The 19,728-nt window shown below is 36.4% G+C and overlaps 1 protein-coding gene across 19 annotated transcripts in view; it reads right to left on the bottom strand.

Moving 5' to 3' along the window:
- The window catches only part of EXOC6 (exocyst complex component 6), a 218,721-nt gene that overhangs the window by 163,294 nt on the left and 35,699 nt on the right, over window positions 1–19,728 (bottom strand). For 9 of the 19 annotated variants that reach the window (XM_077946788.1, XM_002805764.4, XM_077946786.1 and 6 more), the window contains 3 exons: window positions 2,382–2,553; window positions 1,052–1,099; window positions 873–963 (listed from right to left, as the gene is read on the bottom strand). The exons of 1 other annotated variant lie outside the window; for it this stretch is intronic. In XM_077946788.1, the coding sequence (XP_077802914.1) occupies window positions 873–963; window positions 1,052–1,099; window positions 2,382–2,553 (311 nt within the window). Of the gene's footprint in view, window positions 1–872; window positions 964–1,051; window positions 1,100–2,381; window positions 2,573–5,085; window positions 5,178–14,008; window positions 14,092–19,728 lie in introns of all 19 variants that reach the window. 9 more of the 19 variants (XM_077946797.1, XM_077946795.1, XM_077946796.1 and 6 more) reach the window with 4 other exon arrangements.

Below are 19,728 nucleotides of genomic sequence, written 5' to 3'. Positions count from 1 at the left end.
TGGGACAAAGGATGGATTTAGCTTAGTATATTAAAAAAAAAAAGTGGCCAGGTGTAGTGGCTCATGCCTGTAATCCCAGCACTAGGCTGGGGCAAGGGGATTGCTTGAGCCAAGGAGTTCAAGGCTGCACTGAGTTATGATCAAGCCACTGCACTCTAGCTTGGACAACAGAGTGGGACCCTATCTCTAAAAAAAGTAAAAATTAAAAGAAATTTTAAAAAGTCATATACTTGCTTCCTTTTGTTTGAATAGAATGCATCCAACTTAAAGTATATTAAATCCAGGTAAAGAAAATACTGGTTAGTTTCCTCAGAATTTATCTGATGCCCAAGTAATATTTAGCCCCAACAAAGAGACCAGAAACAGCATTTCCAAAATAACAGGAGGAAAGGCAAGAATGGTGACGATCTGGCACGTCTGATGTTTTTCTTACCTTATCAGCACAATGAGATTGTGAGCAAAGCAAAAACAACCTGCTAAGTGACAAACAAAAAAACAATGGAAAACTAGAGGTAAAAAATCAGGAAAATCAGGTAAAGGTAACCAAAAGACTCTCCCCATGGGAAAGTATTCCAAAGAAAAACAAAAAAGGGTTATGGGGGATAAAGGGCAAAAGAGGCAGACAGGAAACGGAAACGTAGAAGTTGCTGTTCTAGGAAACTGATGTGACATATAATCAAACAGGAGCTTTCTAACATGACAAAAGCATGAAAATTCACGGAATAAAACGAACCTGAAAGATAAAGCATGGTCTATGTTGGGAGGCAATCACCAAATAATCTGTAATTCCCATACTAAAGAATCACTATTTGCTATTATTAAATTATAATTTTACCAAGCCAAACATTTTATTATAGACAAGTTTAACTCACCTGGAAGGCATAACTGCAACTTTTCTACTACAGTTGTAATATTTCTCTGCTGAATTCTACATCGAATGATATCTTCCGTGTGGACTATCACCTTAGAAAAGAAGGAATGTTCATATCTTTAAACAAACAGTTAAAAAATAACTACATACTGAATACACAGAAAAGTATCATTTTCTCACCTCTTTTCCAGCATCTTGAAACCTTCGGTTGGTATCAGTAACTTGCACCTTAAAAATTTAATTTCACCTTAGTTAGACAAATATGCATAAAACTGCCCTGATGTAACTGCTCACCCTTGTAATCAGATCATGCTTCATGAGAAACTTAGAACAAAGAAATGCAAATTCAAATTAACTCTACAGCTTGAACTTGAACTTTTTATTGAAAAGGGCTTTTGTTAACTTCAATTACTTATGACAGTTCTTTTTAACAGATTCTGTGGCAAACTTCTCAAATTTACTCAGGATTTTTGAACTTTACTTGCTTCTCTAAGTCTGTCAAACAATTCAAATCACTGACCCAATTGACCACTGGTCCCCTTTTGATAACTTCAATGAGGTCTATGTGCCATTCATTGTCTGTAGGAAATGGTGATTGCATTTTATGGTAATTAAACATTCATACTTTGCTGAATGCAAACACTGGGTGGTTGATTAACATCAAACACAAAAATTTCAATCCACAGCAACATTTTAATGCTGCAGGTGCAGGCAAAGCTCAACCTCAAATTTTCCCACATATTAAGTGACTCATTAGGTCATCATAGTAAGGAAGCACATTCTGGTTTATTAAAAATCTCATTAATTTCTGAACAAAGATGCTCAGTGACCTCATTGATGCTGTAGTTAGTCTCTTGTTATCTGAATATCCTTTATACAATGGTTTTCTAATCATAACCTTTGGTGAACCAGGGTCATTTTGTCTGCTTAGTGCTCTAAACGTAAAGAAAGATAAATAGGACAATTCTTATAATTAAATATTTTTTATCCTGACTGAACAAATCCAGGTCTCTTTTAATAAATAATGCTTTAGCTGTATGGCAGAAAGTGTAGACCAACTTTCTTTAAGAAAATACACACTGCTGTTAAACTTTTCAAAAAGTTTTAACATTATTAAATAATGCTGAGGCAATCAGCATTATGATAAACAACTATTTATGTAAGTTTTTAAAGGAATTTTAGAGGGTAACATTTTATAAATATTGTACTAATTGTCATTTTAGAAATTCAAAAACTGCAAATAGGGCCTTTTATTGTATGCATGTTTTGAGTTCACTTCCCTGCATGGAAAAAAATCCTGTTAAGTCAGTGCATTACTTGCTTCAGAAAAAGAGATTACTCCTGTCATTAGCATGACAACTGTGTTAATAGAGCATACAGAGCATTCCCAAATACATACACAAATTCACTTCTTGAAAGTAACACACTTAATAATGACTTGTACATATGTACTATAAGACGTGAGTAATTTAATGAGAACAAAGGTAAACAATTTTAACATATTTCTTACCTTCAGTTTTTCTGCATCAGTCCTTACTTTAAGGAGTTCTGTAATAGCATCTACAAAACCCTGATGATGAAAATTACACATCTTTTCAATTTCCTTGTCATGATTACGGATACAAGCATCTAACTTTTCCATAAACTTCTTGTGTGCATTTGGTTGGTCATCATACACAGACCTGAATGTATATAAGAAAGCTAAAATTAACCAAAATGTATTATTTAGTAAGCCTGATCTTTGCAAGAGCTGATATCTTAAAATTAAATCCCTGAACAAACAAACTGATGATAATATTATCTTTAGTAGAAATCATTTGTGTGAAAGTATTTTATTTCTTCTTGAACATGATAATATTAAAAGAGCCACACAAGCTCTAGATATAACATGAGGTGTCTGAAAATAAAGGTATGAGGCTCAGGAGATGTGGACCTAATACAAATTTTTAACATACTAACATTTAAAAAAAAGAATCACTGAGTGAATGAATGATTAAAGAATGAATGAACAAACTCATGATTTTTACAGCATTTACTATGTAAAGTAAATGCTCATGTTCTAAATGCTTTATATGTTAACTCTTTAATCCCCATAACAAGGCTATAAAGTAGGTATTGTCATTACCCTTGCTTTACAGAAGACTTACAGATTACTGAACTGCCATAAATTCCACAACCAGCAAGCAATAGCTGGGATATGACTCCTGACTCCAGGGTTCACATTCTCAGGTGCGAGCCCATATTGCAGTCACCACAATGTTTTCTAAACATGGCATATTCATTCCTATTGTCTCTCAGCTCATGCTGTCTCCACAGAGAGCGCACCCCTCTATTCACCATGCAGTAAAGGACTACCCTTGCCACTGATTCCTGGGAGGAAAGCCTTTGGCATGCCCTGCCTAAGTGTCTTCTTCGTTTACCTGGAAGCCTCCGACTGCCAAATAGCAGATGCTAACAGTGTGACTGATGGTGAGGCCTGAGGCCACACGGTTTTAGCTGTGGAGGGGAAGGAGGTCAGCAATGTGGGCAGACAGCCAAGTCTACATGGGTAGTCAGTCATGGCTATATGACCAAACCCCAGTAAAAATCCTGGATACCAAAGCTTGGATGAGCTTCCCTGACTGACGATATTCCATGCGTGTTACCACACATCACTGCTAGGAGCAGTAAGTGTTGTCCCCACAATTCCACTGAGGACAACTGAAAGCTCACTCGTGGAACTCTCCTAGTCCCTGTCCTATGTGCCTTTTCTGTTGTTGATTTTAATCTGTGTGGTTTTTTGAAAGTTTTTGTTATTGTTGTTTTGCTGTAACAAACTGTAACTATGAGTATAACAACTTTGCTGAATTTTGTGAGTCCCTCTAGCAAATTTTTGAACCCGACAGTGGTCTTGGGAACTTTCCAAACCTCACCCCCACATCTGTTGCCCATTGTCTGAGGTTCATTTCAAGTCCCATTTCTTCCAGCAGGCCTTTGCCAATAATTCCCATGCCAAGTAATCTTTTCTTCTGCAGGACAGGTAAACTTACAACCTCTTACAGTTATTCTGACATGTAATCATATATTATTTCGTATTATAATTTACAAGTTTTGTGTTTATATTTTGTTTCCCCAAATACACCATAAACTTCTTGAGGGGCAGCCTCTGTCTTAGGTTTTTAATGAGTACACTCTCTAATACAGGACACCAATTATTAAGAATTTAGGCTCTTGGCAGCCAGCGGCTCACACCTGTAATCCCAGCATTTTGGAAGCCAATGCGGGCAGATCACTTGAGGTCAGGAGTTTTTGAGACCAGCCTGGCCAACATGGTGAAACACTGTCTCTACTAAAAATACAAAAATTAACTGGTGTGGTGGCAGGTGCCAGTAATCTCAGCTACTCGGGAGGCTGAGGCTGGAGGATCACTTGAACCCGAGAGGCAGAGGTTGCAGCGAGCAGAGATCATGCCACCGCACTCCAGCCTGGGTGACAGAGTGAGACTCCATCTAAAAAAGAAAAAAAAAGAATTTAGGCTCTTAGCATCTATGCCTACATTCTAATGTAGGTCAAATATAAGTTCTATTTTTTTTTTAATTTTTAAAAAAGAATTTAGGTTCTGTAAGAGCTGAGTTAGAACTAGGCTCTGATCTTGGACATATTCTCTTTTCTCTCTCTCTCCATGTCATCTTGACTTGTAGCTTTAAATTCCATAAGCACACTGACACCTGCCAAACTTTTATCTCTGCCCTGACCTCTCCTCAAACTCATATATCTTTCCAATTAGATGTCTGATAAGCATCTCAAGTATGTCCAAAAATGAATTCCTCCTGATCTCCTTCCACAAAACCTGCCCTTCCCATAGTGTTCCTCATCTCAGTAAACCCCACTTTTCTAGTTGCTTAGACAAAAAACCTTGGACTCATCCCTGATTATTCTCTTTCTCCAGCAAACTACCTCCCCATTGGTATCACCCTGGACTAAGCCAACACCACATCTTGCCTAGATTACTGTCAACTGCTTCCTAACTGGTCTCCCTGATTCTATCCTTGTTCCCTTTCAGTCTGTTCTCAACATAGTGGCCAGATGACAGGTAATGGGAATTATCCCATTAAAACCTAAGGCAGATCCCATGTCTCTCTTCTGCTCAAAATCCAATTTCTCTTACAACAGCCCGTAAGACCCTACATAATTTTGCCTCTTTTACCTCACTGATCTTACTTCTTGTTACTTACTTTCCATTTTACTTATTCCACGGCAGCAACATTGGCCTCCTTGTGGCTTCCTTAATACACAGGCATATTCCCATCTACGCTACCTAGATAAACTACATAGAGACACAGATAGACAGTCAGACAGACAGATATACACACGCACACACACTATCCCCTTCCCTGCTTTATTTTTTAATCTTCTAAAATAAAGGAGTTTATCACTATATCATTATTTCCACTATAGAATATATTCTTTGTTTCACACTTTTAAGTATTATCTGTCTTCCCCTACTGAAATGTAAGCTGCATGAGAACACAGAGTTTTTGTTTTGTTCCCTGTTGTATCCCGAGCCCTAGAATAGTGTCTATCATATAACAGAAGCTCAACAAATAATTCATTAATAAATGGATGAACTAATAGATGAATGGATGGAATTAGAAAAGGCACTTACTAGCAGTTTAACTTCAGGTAAGCCACCTGAATCCTCTAAGTATCAGTTTTCACAACCATAAAATAGGGATAAAAATAGCACACACAGCAAAGAACAAGTGGAATTTGAAGTTAAACACACAATACCATTTACATTAGCATCCTCCAAAATGAAATACTTAGATATAAATCTAAAAAATACATAAGATCTATAGGAGGAAAACTACAAACCTTTGATTTAAAAAAAACATCAAGGAACTAAATAAATGAAGAACTATTCCATGTTTATGAAGAAGAAGACAGTATCATTAAGATATCAGTTCTTCCCAATTTGATCTATAGATTCAAGGCAATCTCAATCAAAATCCCAGCAAGTTATTTTGCAAACATCGATAAACTGATCCGTGGGTTTATATAGAAAGGCAAAAGATTCAAAATAGCCAACACAATATTGAAAAAGAACAAAATTCAGCCATGCATGGTGGCATACGCCTGTAGTCCCAGCTACTCAAGAGGCTGAGATGGGAAAATTGCTTGAGCCCAGGAGTTTGAGACTGCAATGAGCCATGATTGTGCCATCGCACTCCAACCTGGGTGACAGAGCAAGCCCTACTCAAAAGAGAAAGAGAAAGAGAAAGAGAAAGAGAAAGAGAAAGAGAAAGAAAAGAAAAGAAAAGAAAAGAAAAGAAAAGAAAAGAAAAGAGAATTGGAATACTGACAACACAACCCAAGATTTCCTATAAAGTTACAGTCATCAAGATTGCATGGTATTGGCGAAACAATAGACAAACAGCTCAATGGAACAGAACAGACAGCCCAGAAATAGACCCACATAAACACAGTCAACTGAATTTTGACAAAGGAGCAAAGGTAATACAATAGAGAAAAGATAGTCTTCAACAAATAGTGCTAAAACAACCAGACATCCACATGCAAGGAAACGAATCTAGACTATACCTTGAATGATAATGATGTGTCAATGTAGGTTCATCATTTTTTTAAAAATCTACTACTGTGATGAGGGATATTGACACTGGGGAGGCTTTGGATGAGTACGATAGGGAATATATGGGAAATCTCTGTACTTCCAATCTTGCTGGAAACCTAAAGCTGCTCTAAAGAAAAGAAGTCTTTAAAAAAAAAGTATCTACATTAGAGTGTTAGGAGGATTAAATTAGTAAACATGAAAAATTCTTAAACAATAACTGACACATGGTAAGTGCTCAACATATACTAACGACTAGTATAGTATGCACATAAGAGACAACCAAATCCTTGTTAAACAAGTGAACCAGTGGCTGAACAACTGAGTACTAGAGACAAACATCAAATAAATATGACCAACACTCAATTATCACACCAAGGGATCTAACTACCACTAACACCTAACATTTTTATACGTCCTTCTGCATTTTTTACATTTAGTGTTTCATTTATTTCTTATACACATCAGAGAAAATATCACTGCCTCTTTTTCACAAATGAATAAACAGGTATAGAAATGATAAATGATAAATGAAAAATGAAAAATGAAAAATGATTTGCTCAACATAGCCTAGCTGGGAAGTAACTTCGTACTTTTCCCACAATTAACATGTATAACAAGAACTACTAACTAAATAACATTATTTTTAAGGAAAATTCTTGTGCAAGAAGTTTATCGAACTGATCTTGCTGTTTTATAAATAAATTTTTATTTCATAATTATGAGAAGTATTTTATTTATTTAATATACAGACACATTTCTATGTTTTTTAACATTTTATTAAAAGTTGGACATTTATCTGGCTCTTAAAATACCAAATAATAAACATAATATACCAAAAGAATTGTTTCTATTACAATTATCATATTGGAGCAAAAATCTAGCAAGAGATATTTCAGGACTACCCGAATACAGAGTCCCTTCAAGGAAGGATCTGACTACCTTTGTGGGTATAAAAGAAATACTGTTATCCCTTTAAAAAAAGAGTAACAACATATAAATAAACAGGGAGAAGAGAACAATAGTTCTTTCTCAGAAGTCTATTTCAGTTTAGAAAGTTCTCAAAGTAAATCCTTTGGTATGTTTTTCCAATATATTCTTCAAAGTTTTAAAAACAAAACTCCTCCTGTTTTATAGTAATTCAGGATACTGCCAGTGCATCTATTATAGCATCAGAGGTGAACTCCTCTTTTTCTGTTGATGTTATAATGGAGAAAAACAATATTGGAATATATGCAATACCCACCCTCCATTAATAGAAAACCAAAGCCTGAGAGAGGAAAACATTCCATGCCTTCTGCTGTTAAAAAATAGAACCATAAGTTCCAATGAAAGAAATAAAAAATATTATTAAGGAATTAGTACTGTGAATGAGAAGAGTAGGTCTTGATCTGTTACGAAGTCTCAGGCTGTCCCAACTCTCTCCTGACCCTAGATAACCATTTGCTGTTCCAGACATGCACCAAGCTGTACTCATAGCTGATACCACCACTTGTCACCCACAATCCGTATCAATGAGCAGAGTACACAGAAATAAAGTCATCGAGGTAAGTAAAAGTTCCAAACCACAGGAATAAATTGCATTTAAAGAATGTACTGAAGGATCAGGCAAGTGCCAGAATCAAAAATTCATCAAATGATAGAATGCTGGCCCTAGAAAAAGCCTAGAAAGTTCCTAGATCTATGTCATTTTAATAAATGCAGAACAAATCTAAAAGCCAGCAAGCAAGCACTCAAAATGCAATTAATCGGCTGGGTGTGGTGGCTCACGCCTGTAATCGCAGCACTTTGGGAGGCTGAGGCGGGGAGATTACCTGAAGTCAGGAGTTTGAGACCAGCCTAGCCAACATGGTAAAACCCTGTCTCTACCAAAAATGCCAAAATTATCTGTGTGTGGTGGCAGGCGCCTGTAATTCTAGCTACTCGGGAGGCTGAGGCAGGAGAGAACTGCTTGAACCCGGGAGGCAGAGGTTGCAGCGAGCCTAGATCACACCACTGCACTCCAGCTCGGGCGATAAGAACAAAACTCTGTCTCCAAAAAAAAAATGAAATTAGTCACTATATGTAGTTGACTTAATCCTCTACTTAAGTTGATAAAAAGTAATATTTAAAATAGTCTAGAAATTTGCTAATAAGGCCAATAATAAATAGGTGACTGAATGGAGAGAAGCAAGAAAGGAGAAAAGGTGGATACGTATCAACACTGGAATGAGGAAAAAAACAAAAGCTACTCTTATCCCAAGAATTTCTTGACACACAGTATGCATAGCAGAAATTATGAACCTTTTCTCTTGATAATCACCTAGGGTTAACCCTAGATGGTTATCAAGGGCCAGGACAGAGTAGGGACAGCCTGATAATTTAGAAAGATGGTGGAGGGAGAAGAAAATGAAGAGAAGATGTGCTCTTCAGGTCAGCAATTCCCCACAGTGACTTAACTGGCCAGACAGGAGTCATGTCTGCTGCTTCTGGCTTAATGATGGTAATGACAAAAATAATAACAACCAAGTACTTATTATGTATTAAGTGCTTTACATGCATTATCTCATTAAGTATTCACTGTTAAAAACAGAACCATAAGTTCCAATAAAAAAATTAAATAATTAGTACTGTGAATGAGAAGAGTAGGTCTTGATCTACCAATTACTAAGTCTCAGGCTGTCCCAACTCTCTCCTGACCCTAGATAACCATTTGCTATTCCAGACATACTTCTGGCTTAATTATGGTAATCATTGCAGCTTTACATGGATTCTGTTAGCATCACAATTTACAAATGTAGTTTGGGAAGATTAAGGCATTGAGTGTGAAGTCATATAGTAACAGAGTCAAGACTTAACCCCAGGTGTACCTGACTCCAAAGTCAGTGCTCTGAACTATTATGTTACATAGACTCTCCAGTCAGAAATGGTGATAAGTGGCATGGAATGCAGACGGAAGTTACCAGCATAGCAACCAACCAGATCACCTTTGAAGATCAACAATTGAGAATGACTCAATAGGGAATCCCTGATGTGCACTGTTGCACCCATCAGGTGAAATCAACCAATGGACAGAAAAGGCAGATGATAACTGAGGCATAGCTAATAGGCAGTTTTAAATTACAAATGCAACAAAATAAGGAGGAGCAAAAAGAAGTAGAGAAAACCAAGGGCCCTGTACTTGACCTCAGTTGAAGAGACTGAAAAAGCCATTTTTCTTTAAATGATAATCACTATTCTTTGAAATTCTGATTTGTAGGAACAGAAAGGAAATACTGTTTAGCAGTATTGACTCTTTCAGCCTAGGTTGGTTTATAGTTATATCTACCTAATTCATATATGAAAGTGCTAGATTTATTGCCATTCTAAATTTTGAATCAATAAATAATTTTAACGAAAATGATTTTTGTCTTTCAAACTGTCTCCCAAAATTTTGTAATTTCTATTGGTAAGTCTAATCAAGTTCCTATAAACAGACAAACACACACATATTTATATGCTAGAACCAGCAAGGGCGAACATTAGAAAATTAGTAAATGTTCCATTCTTCCACATACACTAAGAGTATACCTTAGTGCTCTATATATAGATAAGACACATCAATGTAAGAGAATTCAAGGCAAAGGTAAAATAAATAAATGGGTAAAATAAATAAATGAGTAAAATAAAATTTTTTTAAAAGTAAAAAAGAGAGTGGGTGGGGGTTAGCTCAGTCATCCCTTCCAAAAGCTTAACACAATAAAATGTCTACTTCTGGCAAAATGTAATGCAACTCAAGACAGAAGTACAGATGCAAAATCATTTTTAAAAGAAGAGATGCCGAGCACGGTGGCTCACCCCTGTAATCCCGGCACTTTGGGAGGCCGAGGTGGGTGGAGCACAAGGTCAGGAGTTCCAGACCAGCCTGGCCAATATGGTGAAACCCTGTCTCTACTAAAAATACAAAAATTAGCCAGATGTGGTGGTGCACACCTGTATCCCAGCTACTTGGGAAGCTGAGGCAGGAGAATCATTTGAACCTGGGAAGAAGCAGAGGTTGCAATGAGCCAAGATTGCGCCACTGCACTCCAGCCTGGGCGACAGAGAAAGACTCCATCTCAAAAAAAAAAAAAAAAAAGAGATGACTTTAACCTTCATGTGAACAGAGAACAAAGATGGCTTATGCCACACTAAAGATTTTACTTACATATTTTAATTTTAGCAACTAGGAATGTATAAAAATACTGTATGTGTCTCAAAAGTATAGCTAAAAAAATTTTAAGTACCAAACACATTTTCTATCTTCATTATATCAACTCTTGAAAACGAAAAGTTTTCAAAGTTTAAACATGAGTTAATTCACTGTAACTGATCATAAATTGGCTTTAGGGAATTTAAACGAAGTATCTTGCTGAGATACTTTCTTGAATTGTGTGTTTAGGGCTCCACCTAGTGGTAGTAAAATAAATAGAAAAAGAAAGATAAGATATTAAAATGTTAAAATTGGTTCACTGGAAATTAATGCTTTTATCATCAAATCAAATGTCTTAACTGAGAAACTACTGCCACTTTAAATTTTTTTGGAAAGATGCTATATTCTGTAAATAAATGACTTAGTAATCATACTCCACAGTATTTTTTTTTTTAAGGAAAATTTCCCTTTCTGATGAAAACAAACATTCATGATGTACTACTGTGAAAAAAAACCTCATCACTGGCAACATATTATATACTTTTTTTGTTAAAAATCACGTAATATCCTTACACTATTTTGGGTATCTTTTTAATTCACTGCAATCGTCATTGAAAAGAATAAATCCATTACAACTGTGAAGAAAATAAAAGGTATTTACTGTTTTTTACTAAAATAATGTCTACACTTTGAGGAAAATCTGATATAATCTCAAAGTATCTAATTCAAATGTCCCGAAATTACTTATATTTACTAGAGTAGTATAGTTTCTTTTCTAGACAAAATAAAAATGACTTTTCTCTGTCCCAGAATACTTTGTTCATTAACAATAGATATACTGGTCGCATAACCATAAAAGCATGGTCAGGGGCTACATCTGCATAGAGTGTAATGTGAGAAAGTACCTAGAGCAATTGCCATTAAAATGCTAGTCACTGGCTGACTTTCTCATGTATTTTACTAATGTCGATCAACTGCTTTTAAGAAAAAACAAAGACTAGCAAAAAAATGGCCTTACAAATACCGGAAAACTAGAAGAAGAAATGTTGTTCAGGCATCCCTGGGCATTGACACTGTTTGTGTCAACTGACACCTTTTGGTGTCAAAGCTTTCTACAAACCTTTATCAGAAAACAAAACTTTAGGCCAGGAACAGTGGCTCAAACCTGTAATCCCAGCACTTTAGGACGCCGAGGCAGGTGAATCACTTGAGGTCAGGAGTTTGAGACCAGCCTGGCCAACATGGTGAAACCTTGTTTCCAGCAAAAATACAAAACAATTAGCCAGTCATGGTGGCACGCACCTGTAGTCCCAGCTACTCAGGAGGCTGAGGCAAGAGAATCGCTTAAACCCAGGAGGCAGAGGCTGCAGTGAGCCAAGATCGCACCACCACTGCACTCCAGCCTGGGCAACAGAGCAAGACTCCATCTCAAAAAAGAAAAGAAAAGAAAAGAAAAGAACAAAACAAAAAGAAAACAAAACTTAACTCTTTTACCCCGACAAAATACTATCAGTTACTTCTGACTTCCTTTGGATGCTTTTTAATGTCATTTTATACCTTTTCAAACACTAATCTATTTTCTGCCAGTTTTTCAAATGATACATTAGCCTTAAGTTTGTATTTCTATCAATAAAAAATTGCTTTCACATTCTTCTGAGCATTCTTCATTCTTCCAGTATAGGCAGTTTTACTATTATTTCACCAGTTCTTCAAATGGCATATCAAGCTTAATTTCTAGCATATCAATCTTAATTTTATATTTCTCATAATTAGTAATTAAACTTTGGTATTTCATATTAGTAAGAGTACATATGATACTTCTTTAGCAATTTCACATTTAAACTGAATTCTTTTCAGATTCTAGGTACTAATCTTATTGACTAATACTGAAATTTTGGTTACTAACTATAAACTATATTTTTCTGAATATTAAATATATTTATATAGGACAACTAACCATGTGATAATTACCAGCTTTTGACAAACTAAACATTCTTTAGAATGCTGCTATAAAGACAGTTTTAAAAGCAAACACACACAAAAAAAAAACAGAATAGAAATTACCAAAAGCTATTAAAATCATCCTATCCAATACACATCACTTGCTGTCAATATCAAAATGATTTCAAAATATAGAATTTAGATGTATCAGTAAATGTGGTAAATTCACCAAATTCTCCTGCAACAAATTAGTTCACAATGGATTTAAAGCCAAGATTTGGAAACATTACTTTAAACAGAAGCACATGAATTGTTACAGTTCTTTCAGAATAGGACATACCTAGGCCCCAAGTATGAAAGGGCAGTTATATAGCAAATAGTAAGCTTTCTGAGATGGAGAACATTGCCCTACATTGCCCAGATAAAGTTATCAGCAGTTTTCTGTGCCTCCTGTATGGATCCTGAAAAGTAGCAGAAGCTACACTGAGACAGTTTCCAGTAAATCTTTGTATTCTTTGTGATATAAATTGAGAATCTGATCTAATCTTTCAGTGGAGCAGCCTCTGCAATATCAATTTATAATCCACTTGAAACCCTGAAGTTAGACTCAGAAGTGAGACTTGAAACACTGCAGCTCTCTTCAGTAGCCTCCAAATATACTTAAGAAACACAAAATTTCAATAACAACCATGTGAGAAACAAAGGGCTAAAATATTATTTAAAGATAGTAAATAAATTATCATTAGAGAGATGGGGTCTTTTTTCATAAAGCCACATGATATGGAATTATTTTCTTTTAAACAACAAATAGTACAGACACCACTTCCCTATCTCCTTTTTTTTTTTTTTTTTTTTTTTTTGAGACAGAGCCTCACTCATGTTGCCCAGGCTGGAGTGCAGTGGCGCGATCTTGGCTCACTGCAACCTCTGCCTCCCAGTTTCAAGTGATTCTCCTGCTTCAGCCTCCCAAATAGTTGGGCTTACACGCACCTGCCATAATGCCTGGCTAATTTTTGTATTTTTAGTAGAGACGGGGTTTCACCATGTTGACCAGCATGGTCTTGAACTCCTGACCTCAGATGATCCACTCGCTTTGGCCTCCCACAGTACTGGGATTACAGGCATAAGCCACTGCGCCTGGCCACCACCTCCCTATCTTAAATGCACAAAAGGTCTGCTCAAAGTAGCCACTCAATCTTGGAATAAAAATATTTCTACTACAGTAGTCAACAATATGAAATACTAAGAAAAAAATCTATATAAAAGTATCATATCCAGTACTCCTAACATTTTTTCAACCATTTTATCAAATACAGCAAACATGAATAACAACCTTCCCATAACATTCCCTGATTGTGTTAGTCTGTCCTCATGCTGCTAATAAAGACATACTCGAGACTGGGGAATTGATAAAGAAAAAGAGATTTAGTGGACTCACAGTTTCACATGTCTGTGGAGGCCTCAGGAAACTTACAATCATGGCAGAAGAAAAGGCCAACATGTTCTTCTTCACATGGCAGCCTGGAGAAGAAGAATGAGAGCCAAGCAAAGCGGGAAGCCCCTTATAAAACCATCAGATTTCATAAGAACTTACTATCAAGAGAACAGGATGGGAGAAACCACCCCCATGATTCAATATCTCCACTTGGTCCCTCTCATGACAAGTGGGGATTATGGGAACTACAATTTAAGAAGAGATTTGAGTGGGGACACAGTCAAACTATATTGCTGATACTCTGCAATCCAGAAGCAAATAAGAAATACAATCGCTCCAAGGAAATAATAGGTAGGTCAAGAAAAGATTCCTTCTACCAATATCAAGTACTGTGTAAGTGCATAAGCAATAGAAACTGAAAATGAAGTGCAGAAAACAGGCATATACACAGGCAACTTTAATACAGAGCACAATTATTCCTTAAATCATTAAAATTTACCTACACTGAACCTATTCTTCAGAGAGGCAAGAAAGTAAATGAAGTAGTATTATGACATAGGTCCAAAATTCTTTGCACATCTTATAATAAGAGGAAGGGTCTACACTCCCTTCCTTTAATCTGGGCAGGCTTGTGACTACTTTCACCAATGGAATATGACAGAAGTGACACTATGTGACTTCAAAGACTAGAAAAGGCCATGCAATATCTACCTGCCTCCTTTAGACACTTAATCTGGAGAAAGCCATCCACTATGTAAGAAATCTGACTATCCTAAAAATGACAAGCTGGAGAGGCCACATGTAGCCACTCCCAAATGACAGCCACAGCAACTGCCAGCAATGTGAGTGAGCCATCTTGGCTGTCTAGTACAGTTGAGCCTTCAGACTACTTCATTCTCAGCAGGTAGCTGACAGCAACCAATATCCATTTGACTGCAACCACATAAGAGACCCCAACCTACAACTGCCCAGCCAAGTCTTTCCTGAATTCCTAAAAAAAAAAAAAAAAAAAAAAAAAAAAAAAAAAGTTTTCATGTAGAATACAAATTAGTTGGAAACTTGCATAAAATATTTAAAATAGTATTAAATTTAAAATCTTTCCCAAGATAATTCCTTTTTTCTCCATTTTTTTCCCTTTTGGCACTAATGCTTTTTGATGCTGTCCTAAACTTATTTTCTACCCCCTGGATGCCCTTCCCCCTCTACATGCTTCAATACTAATTTTAAACTCCCTTCAAATTTCAGCTCAAGACAGCTCCTTAATGCTAATTTCATAAATAGCTATACTGGATAACTTTCCCATTACCAGGAATTTTCCCAGTTTTTTTTTTTACATAAGGTCTATATTACATTATCTTTTATTAATATGTACAACACATCAAACTTACTCTCCCCCTACTTAGTGTATATTTTATCTTCTAAGGTCCTTGAGAACTGAAGGTGTCTTCTATTTCTACATCCAATTCACAAGTGTTGTGAGGATATAAACTACAAATCTTAATTAAAAAAACAGGCTCACTAGAGGGCACCCTTTACCAAAAAGTAACCTCTAGAAATCCAAGTACAGTCGGCCCTCTGTATCTGGGGGTTCCGTATCCCTGGATTCAACCAGCCACAGATGGAAAATATTCGAGGAAAAAAAATGGGTGGTTGCGTCTATACTAAACACGTACAAACTTTTGTTCTTGCCATTATTCTCTATCCAATACAGTAAACCACTATTTACACAACATTTACATTGTTATTAGGTATTATATGTAATCTAGAGATGACTTAAAGTACATAGGAGGATATGCATAGGTTATATGTAAATATTATACCATTTTATATAGGAGACTACACCATCCATGGATTTTGGTATTCACGCCGGTTCCCGGAAACAAATTCCTACAAAAACCGAGATGACTGTGTTTTCCTTTAGTACTGCATCAAAATATGATGTGAATCTCATACTCAACCTGATCAACAACTAAGTATTATGAAATCAAAATAAAAATAAAATTTCCCCATTTTTTGAAGTGGTTTTACCCTGTTACCTATTGCTTTAATATAACTTTTTTTAAAAAAGCATAGAACAGAATTATAAACAGCACAAAAACTATCTGGCAATTCTAGGCTCCTATGGGTAAGTATAAACAACATAGCACAGAATAAACTTTTATACATTACAGAGTACCTGACATACAACAGGCATTCAAATATTGAAAGAACACATATAATAATTTTACTAAAGAATATCTTAAAATCAGTGTTTGAATTTACAATAAATATATAAAAGTTACATATATGAAAACTGATGAGAAATCAGTACTGATGGATAAGATCCACAAGGAATTGAATATCAATCAAATACAAACAAAAACATATTTTACTTGTCTTCTCCATCAGCACTAGAAAATCTACAAAAGATGATTTGTTATGATTTATTCATGTTAGATGTCATATATGAGGATAATACTGAAATTACTGAATGAAAAATAACCTAAATTTTCTAACAGACCTATGAGTTTTTTTTTCTCTTTTAGAGACAGAGTCTTACTCTGTTGCCCAGGCTGGAGTGCAGTGGTGTGATCACAGCCCACTGCAGGTTCGACCTCAGGCCCAAGTGATCCTCTCACCTCAGCCTCTCCAGTAGCTTTGACCACAGGTGTGCACCACCACGCCCAACTAATTTTCTTAAAATTCTGCAGGGACGTGGTCTCCCTATGTTGCCCAGGCTAGTCTCGAGGGATCCTCCAGTCTCAGCCTTCCAAAGTGCTGGGATTACAGGTGTGAACCACCACAACTGGCCTCTATAAGCCTTTTAACCTACTTCTAAACTATATAATAACATTAGCATTTTATAGGGGGAAAACATTAAGCAAAGTTAATGTTTAAAAAGATAATTTTTGGCAGTCCTGGCAAAGACAACATTGTGTAAAGTATATCCTGAGGTGGAAGCAAGAACTTTACTAAATTGCAGAAAATTTTAAAAATGAAAGCCAGATGCAAATATATTTAATTCTAACTTTGAAACAAAGAACCCCCTGAAATATATATATATTTCTAAAGACTTTTATTAACAAGTGGCCTCAGTTTGCTGATTTCTTTGAAAAAAAGTGATAAGCTCTTATTACAAATTAAAAATGAAGTTCTTAAAAATCTTAACTTGACTAGGTATAAAACCATTTTAAAACCTTTAAGGTATATTGAGAAAAACCTGGCTTAAAAAAACAACACATTTGTCACTGTTACAAGTAAATAGGCATGGGCAGGGCAGGAGAGGGCTCTCCCCGCCACCCACCAGAAATGTCAGGTGATAGTTTGAGAACTATCGCATTGTCTCTCTAAAAATGATAATTTGGCACCCCCAGGAAGAAGCCACTTCCTAGGCATGCATGTGTGATAAGAGACAAAAATGGTGAAGTATGATCTTCCAGGGGCGCACTCCACCAAAACAGGAAAGGAAACCTCAGATGGGCATGCGTATCACTCCCTAAACACACTGCGTGTGCTCAATTCCAAAGGGTAAGGAGGGCACTGGGCATGCGGAAAGTCCACCCTAAGGGAAGAATCATGGGAAAGGGGGAGCCTATAAAGTCCTAGGATCAAGTTTAAGGCCCCTTTTTTTGCTGTCTTCTTTTGCCCTCTTCTCTGTCTTGGACCTTCATGTGCCTGCTTGGCATCATTACCAAAAGGAGATGTCCACACGGACCTTTCTTGCCAAAGACAACCTAGAAAGAACTGCAATGAAGAGGATAAGGAAAATCAAGTAGATGAGACTCAAGATCAGCAGTCACCTCACCATCAGTACTGTAGCAACTTCAAATTACTGATGCAGATGCTCAGAAAAACCTAAACCATAACATGGCAAACAAAAGCAGTCAATCCACCAGCTAGAATTCACCCACTCCCAAGGCTGAGCAGGGCAAGGATAAATAAATGCCGGTTTACCATCTCTACCATCATCCAGTTTAATTATCCAACAAGAAGAAATGAATAGAAAATTCCAGCAAAGGGAAATGGAACAAAAGATTGGAGCTGAAGACCTTAAGTGCTTGCTTTTTGCCCACAGACCAGATAACTGGAACTATCTGCATTATCTATGTAACATAAGGTTTGTATTATTTTTACCTAAAGACATATCCTTTTCATAATAACAAAATACATTTTTAAAACTAAATATGTAATATATATACACACATTTAATTTGCTAAATGTTTTCCAAAGCAAAAGAATTTTGCCATATAAGTATATCCAGAAGTAGTATGGAGGAAAACAAAAATAGTTAGTGATATAAGGCTGATCCCAACTCCCATCACTGTCCCTGACCACACAGTCCACTTTCATTGGTCATTTCTCAGCACTGCAGAAGAATCAGAAAGAAAACAAGAAGTTTAAAAAGGGCAATTCCCACTCAAAAGCAGAATATAAATAACAAAACAAAAAATAAAAATCATCTTTTTCCATCCATATTAGTGCTTTGCAATCCACAAAGCAATTTTGCATACATCACTGCATTTGATATCAAGAACCTAGAGAAGTATAAAGGACAACTGGTTTTACATCTATGTCACAGACGAAGAAAATGAGCCTCAAAGAAGTTAAGGGATTTATTCAACACCATGTGGCTTCTAAAAGGCCAGAGCTAGGTATACAATACAAATCTTAAGACTCATAAGGAATGTTGAAGGATATTACAGGAAAAAAAAAAAAAAAGGTAAAAGGACATGACTGCAAAAATCGTCATTCAGTTGCTGATATTATTTATGTTCAATGTCAGTAATACATTCATTGCTGATTTCCACAGTACCTTTCTGATTATTATGGCAATGCCTGTAGTAACGAATTCTCTTCAAATTAAGCTCCTGCACAATGAAGTGGGCAATACCAAAACATCAATACATACACTCCCTTACAAACCACAAAAGGTGGTTGCCTGCCTTCCCATTCAGGGATGACAAAAACAAAAAACAAAAAATCATTATGCAGATTCTATTAGGCTTGCTCTATCAAACTAAAAAGAACCATCCCTTCTAGTAAGACAGCCCTAAAAGCAAACTTGGTTTAAGTTCTTTTTTACCTTCGGAATGAATGAATGAGGGTATCAATGAAAAGGGAAGGTAGGAAAAGATTGCATTGCTTTGTTTTTTCCATCATTGAGAAAGGAAAAGCGGTATGCATAGGATAAAAGTGTCAGTGATTTTTCTTACACTAAGCAGCCCCTATCTCCTAAGGAAAACGAACTGGAGATTGGTCTCACTAAAGCTACTGGAGGCCTGTCCGGGAACTGCAGAGGAAGAAGGAACCTACATCACTTTACTGTAAGTTCATCTCAAGATCTGAGCCTCCTCTGCCCTAGCACAGGTTGGTCATACAGGATCCTCCCTTCCTGAGTGCAATTCTGGTCACATTCTTTAAACCCTCTCTCTTTTTTAGGTTAAAATTTAATAATGTTTTGACACTGCAGCTTTCACCATCTGATACTCCAGGTTAAAAGGCAAAGCACAGTGATTAAGAGCGTAGGCTCCGGAGTCAAATGGCCTGCATCCACATCTAGCTCTACCAATTACTGAGTGCAGGGGGCAAATGACCTAATCTATCTATCCCTACCTCAATTTCCTCAGCTGCAAATGGGTATAACAATGGTACCTGATTTGCTTCTTGTTAAGATTAAATAATGCATTTAAGTGTTTAAAACATTGGCACATAGTAAATGTTCAATAGATGTTAGCTATTATAAT

The sequence above is a fragment of the Macaca mulatta genome, chromosome 9 (genome assembly GCF_049350105.2).
Source record: "Macaca mulatta isolate MMU2019108-1 chromosome 9, T2T-MMU8v2.0, whole genome shotgun sequence".
NCBI classification, from domain to species: domain Eukaryota; kingdom Metazoa; phylum Chordata; class Mammalia; order Primates; family Cercopithecidae; genus Macaca; species Macaca mulatta.
This window is presented reverse-complemented; position numbering and strand designations above follow the sequence as displayed.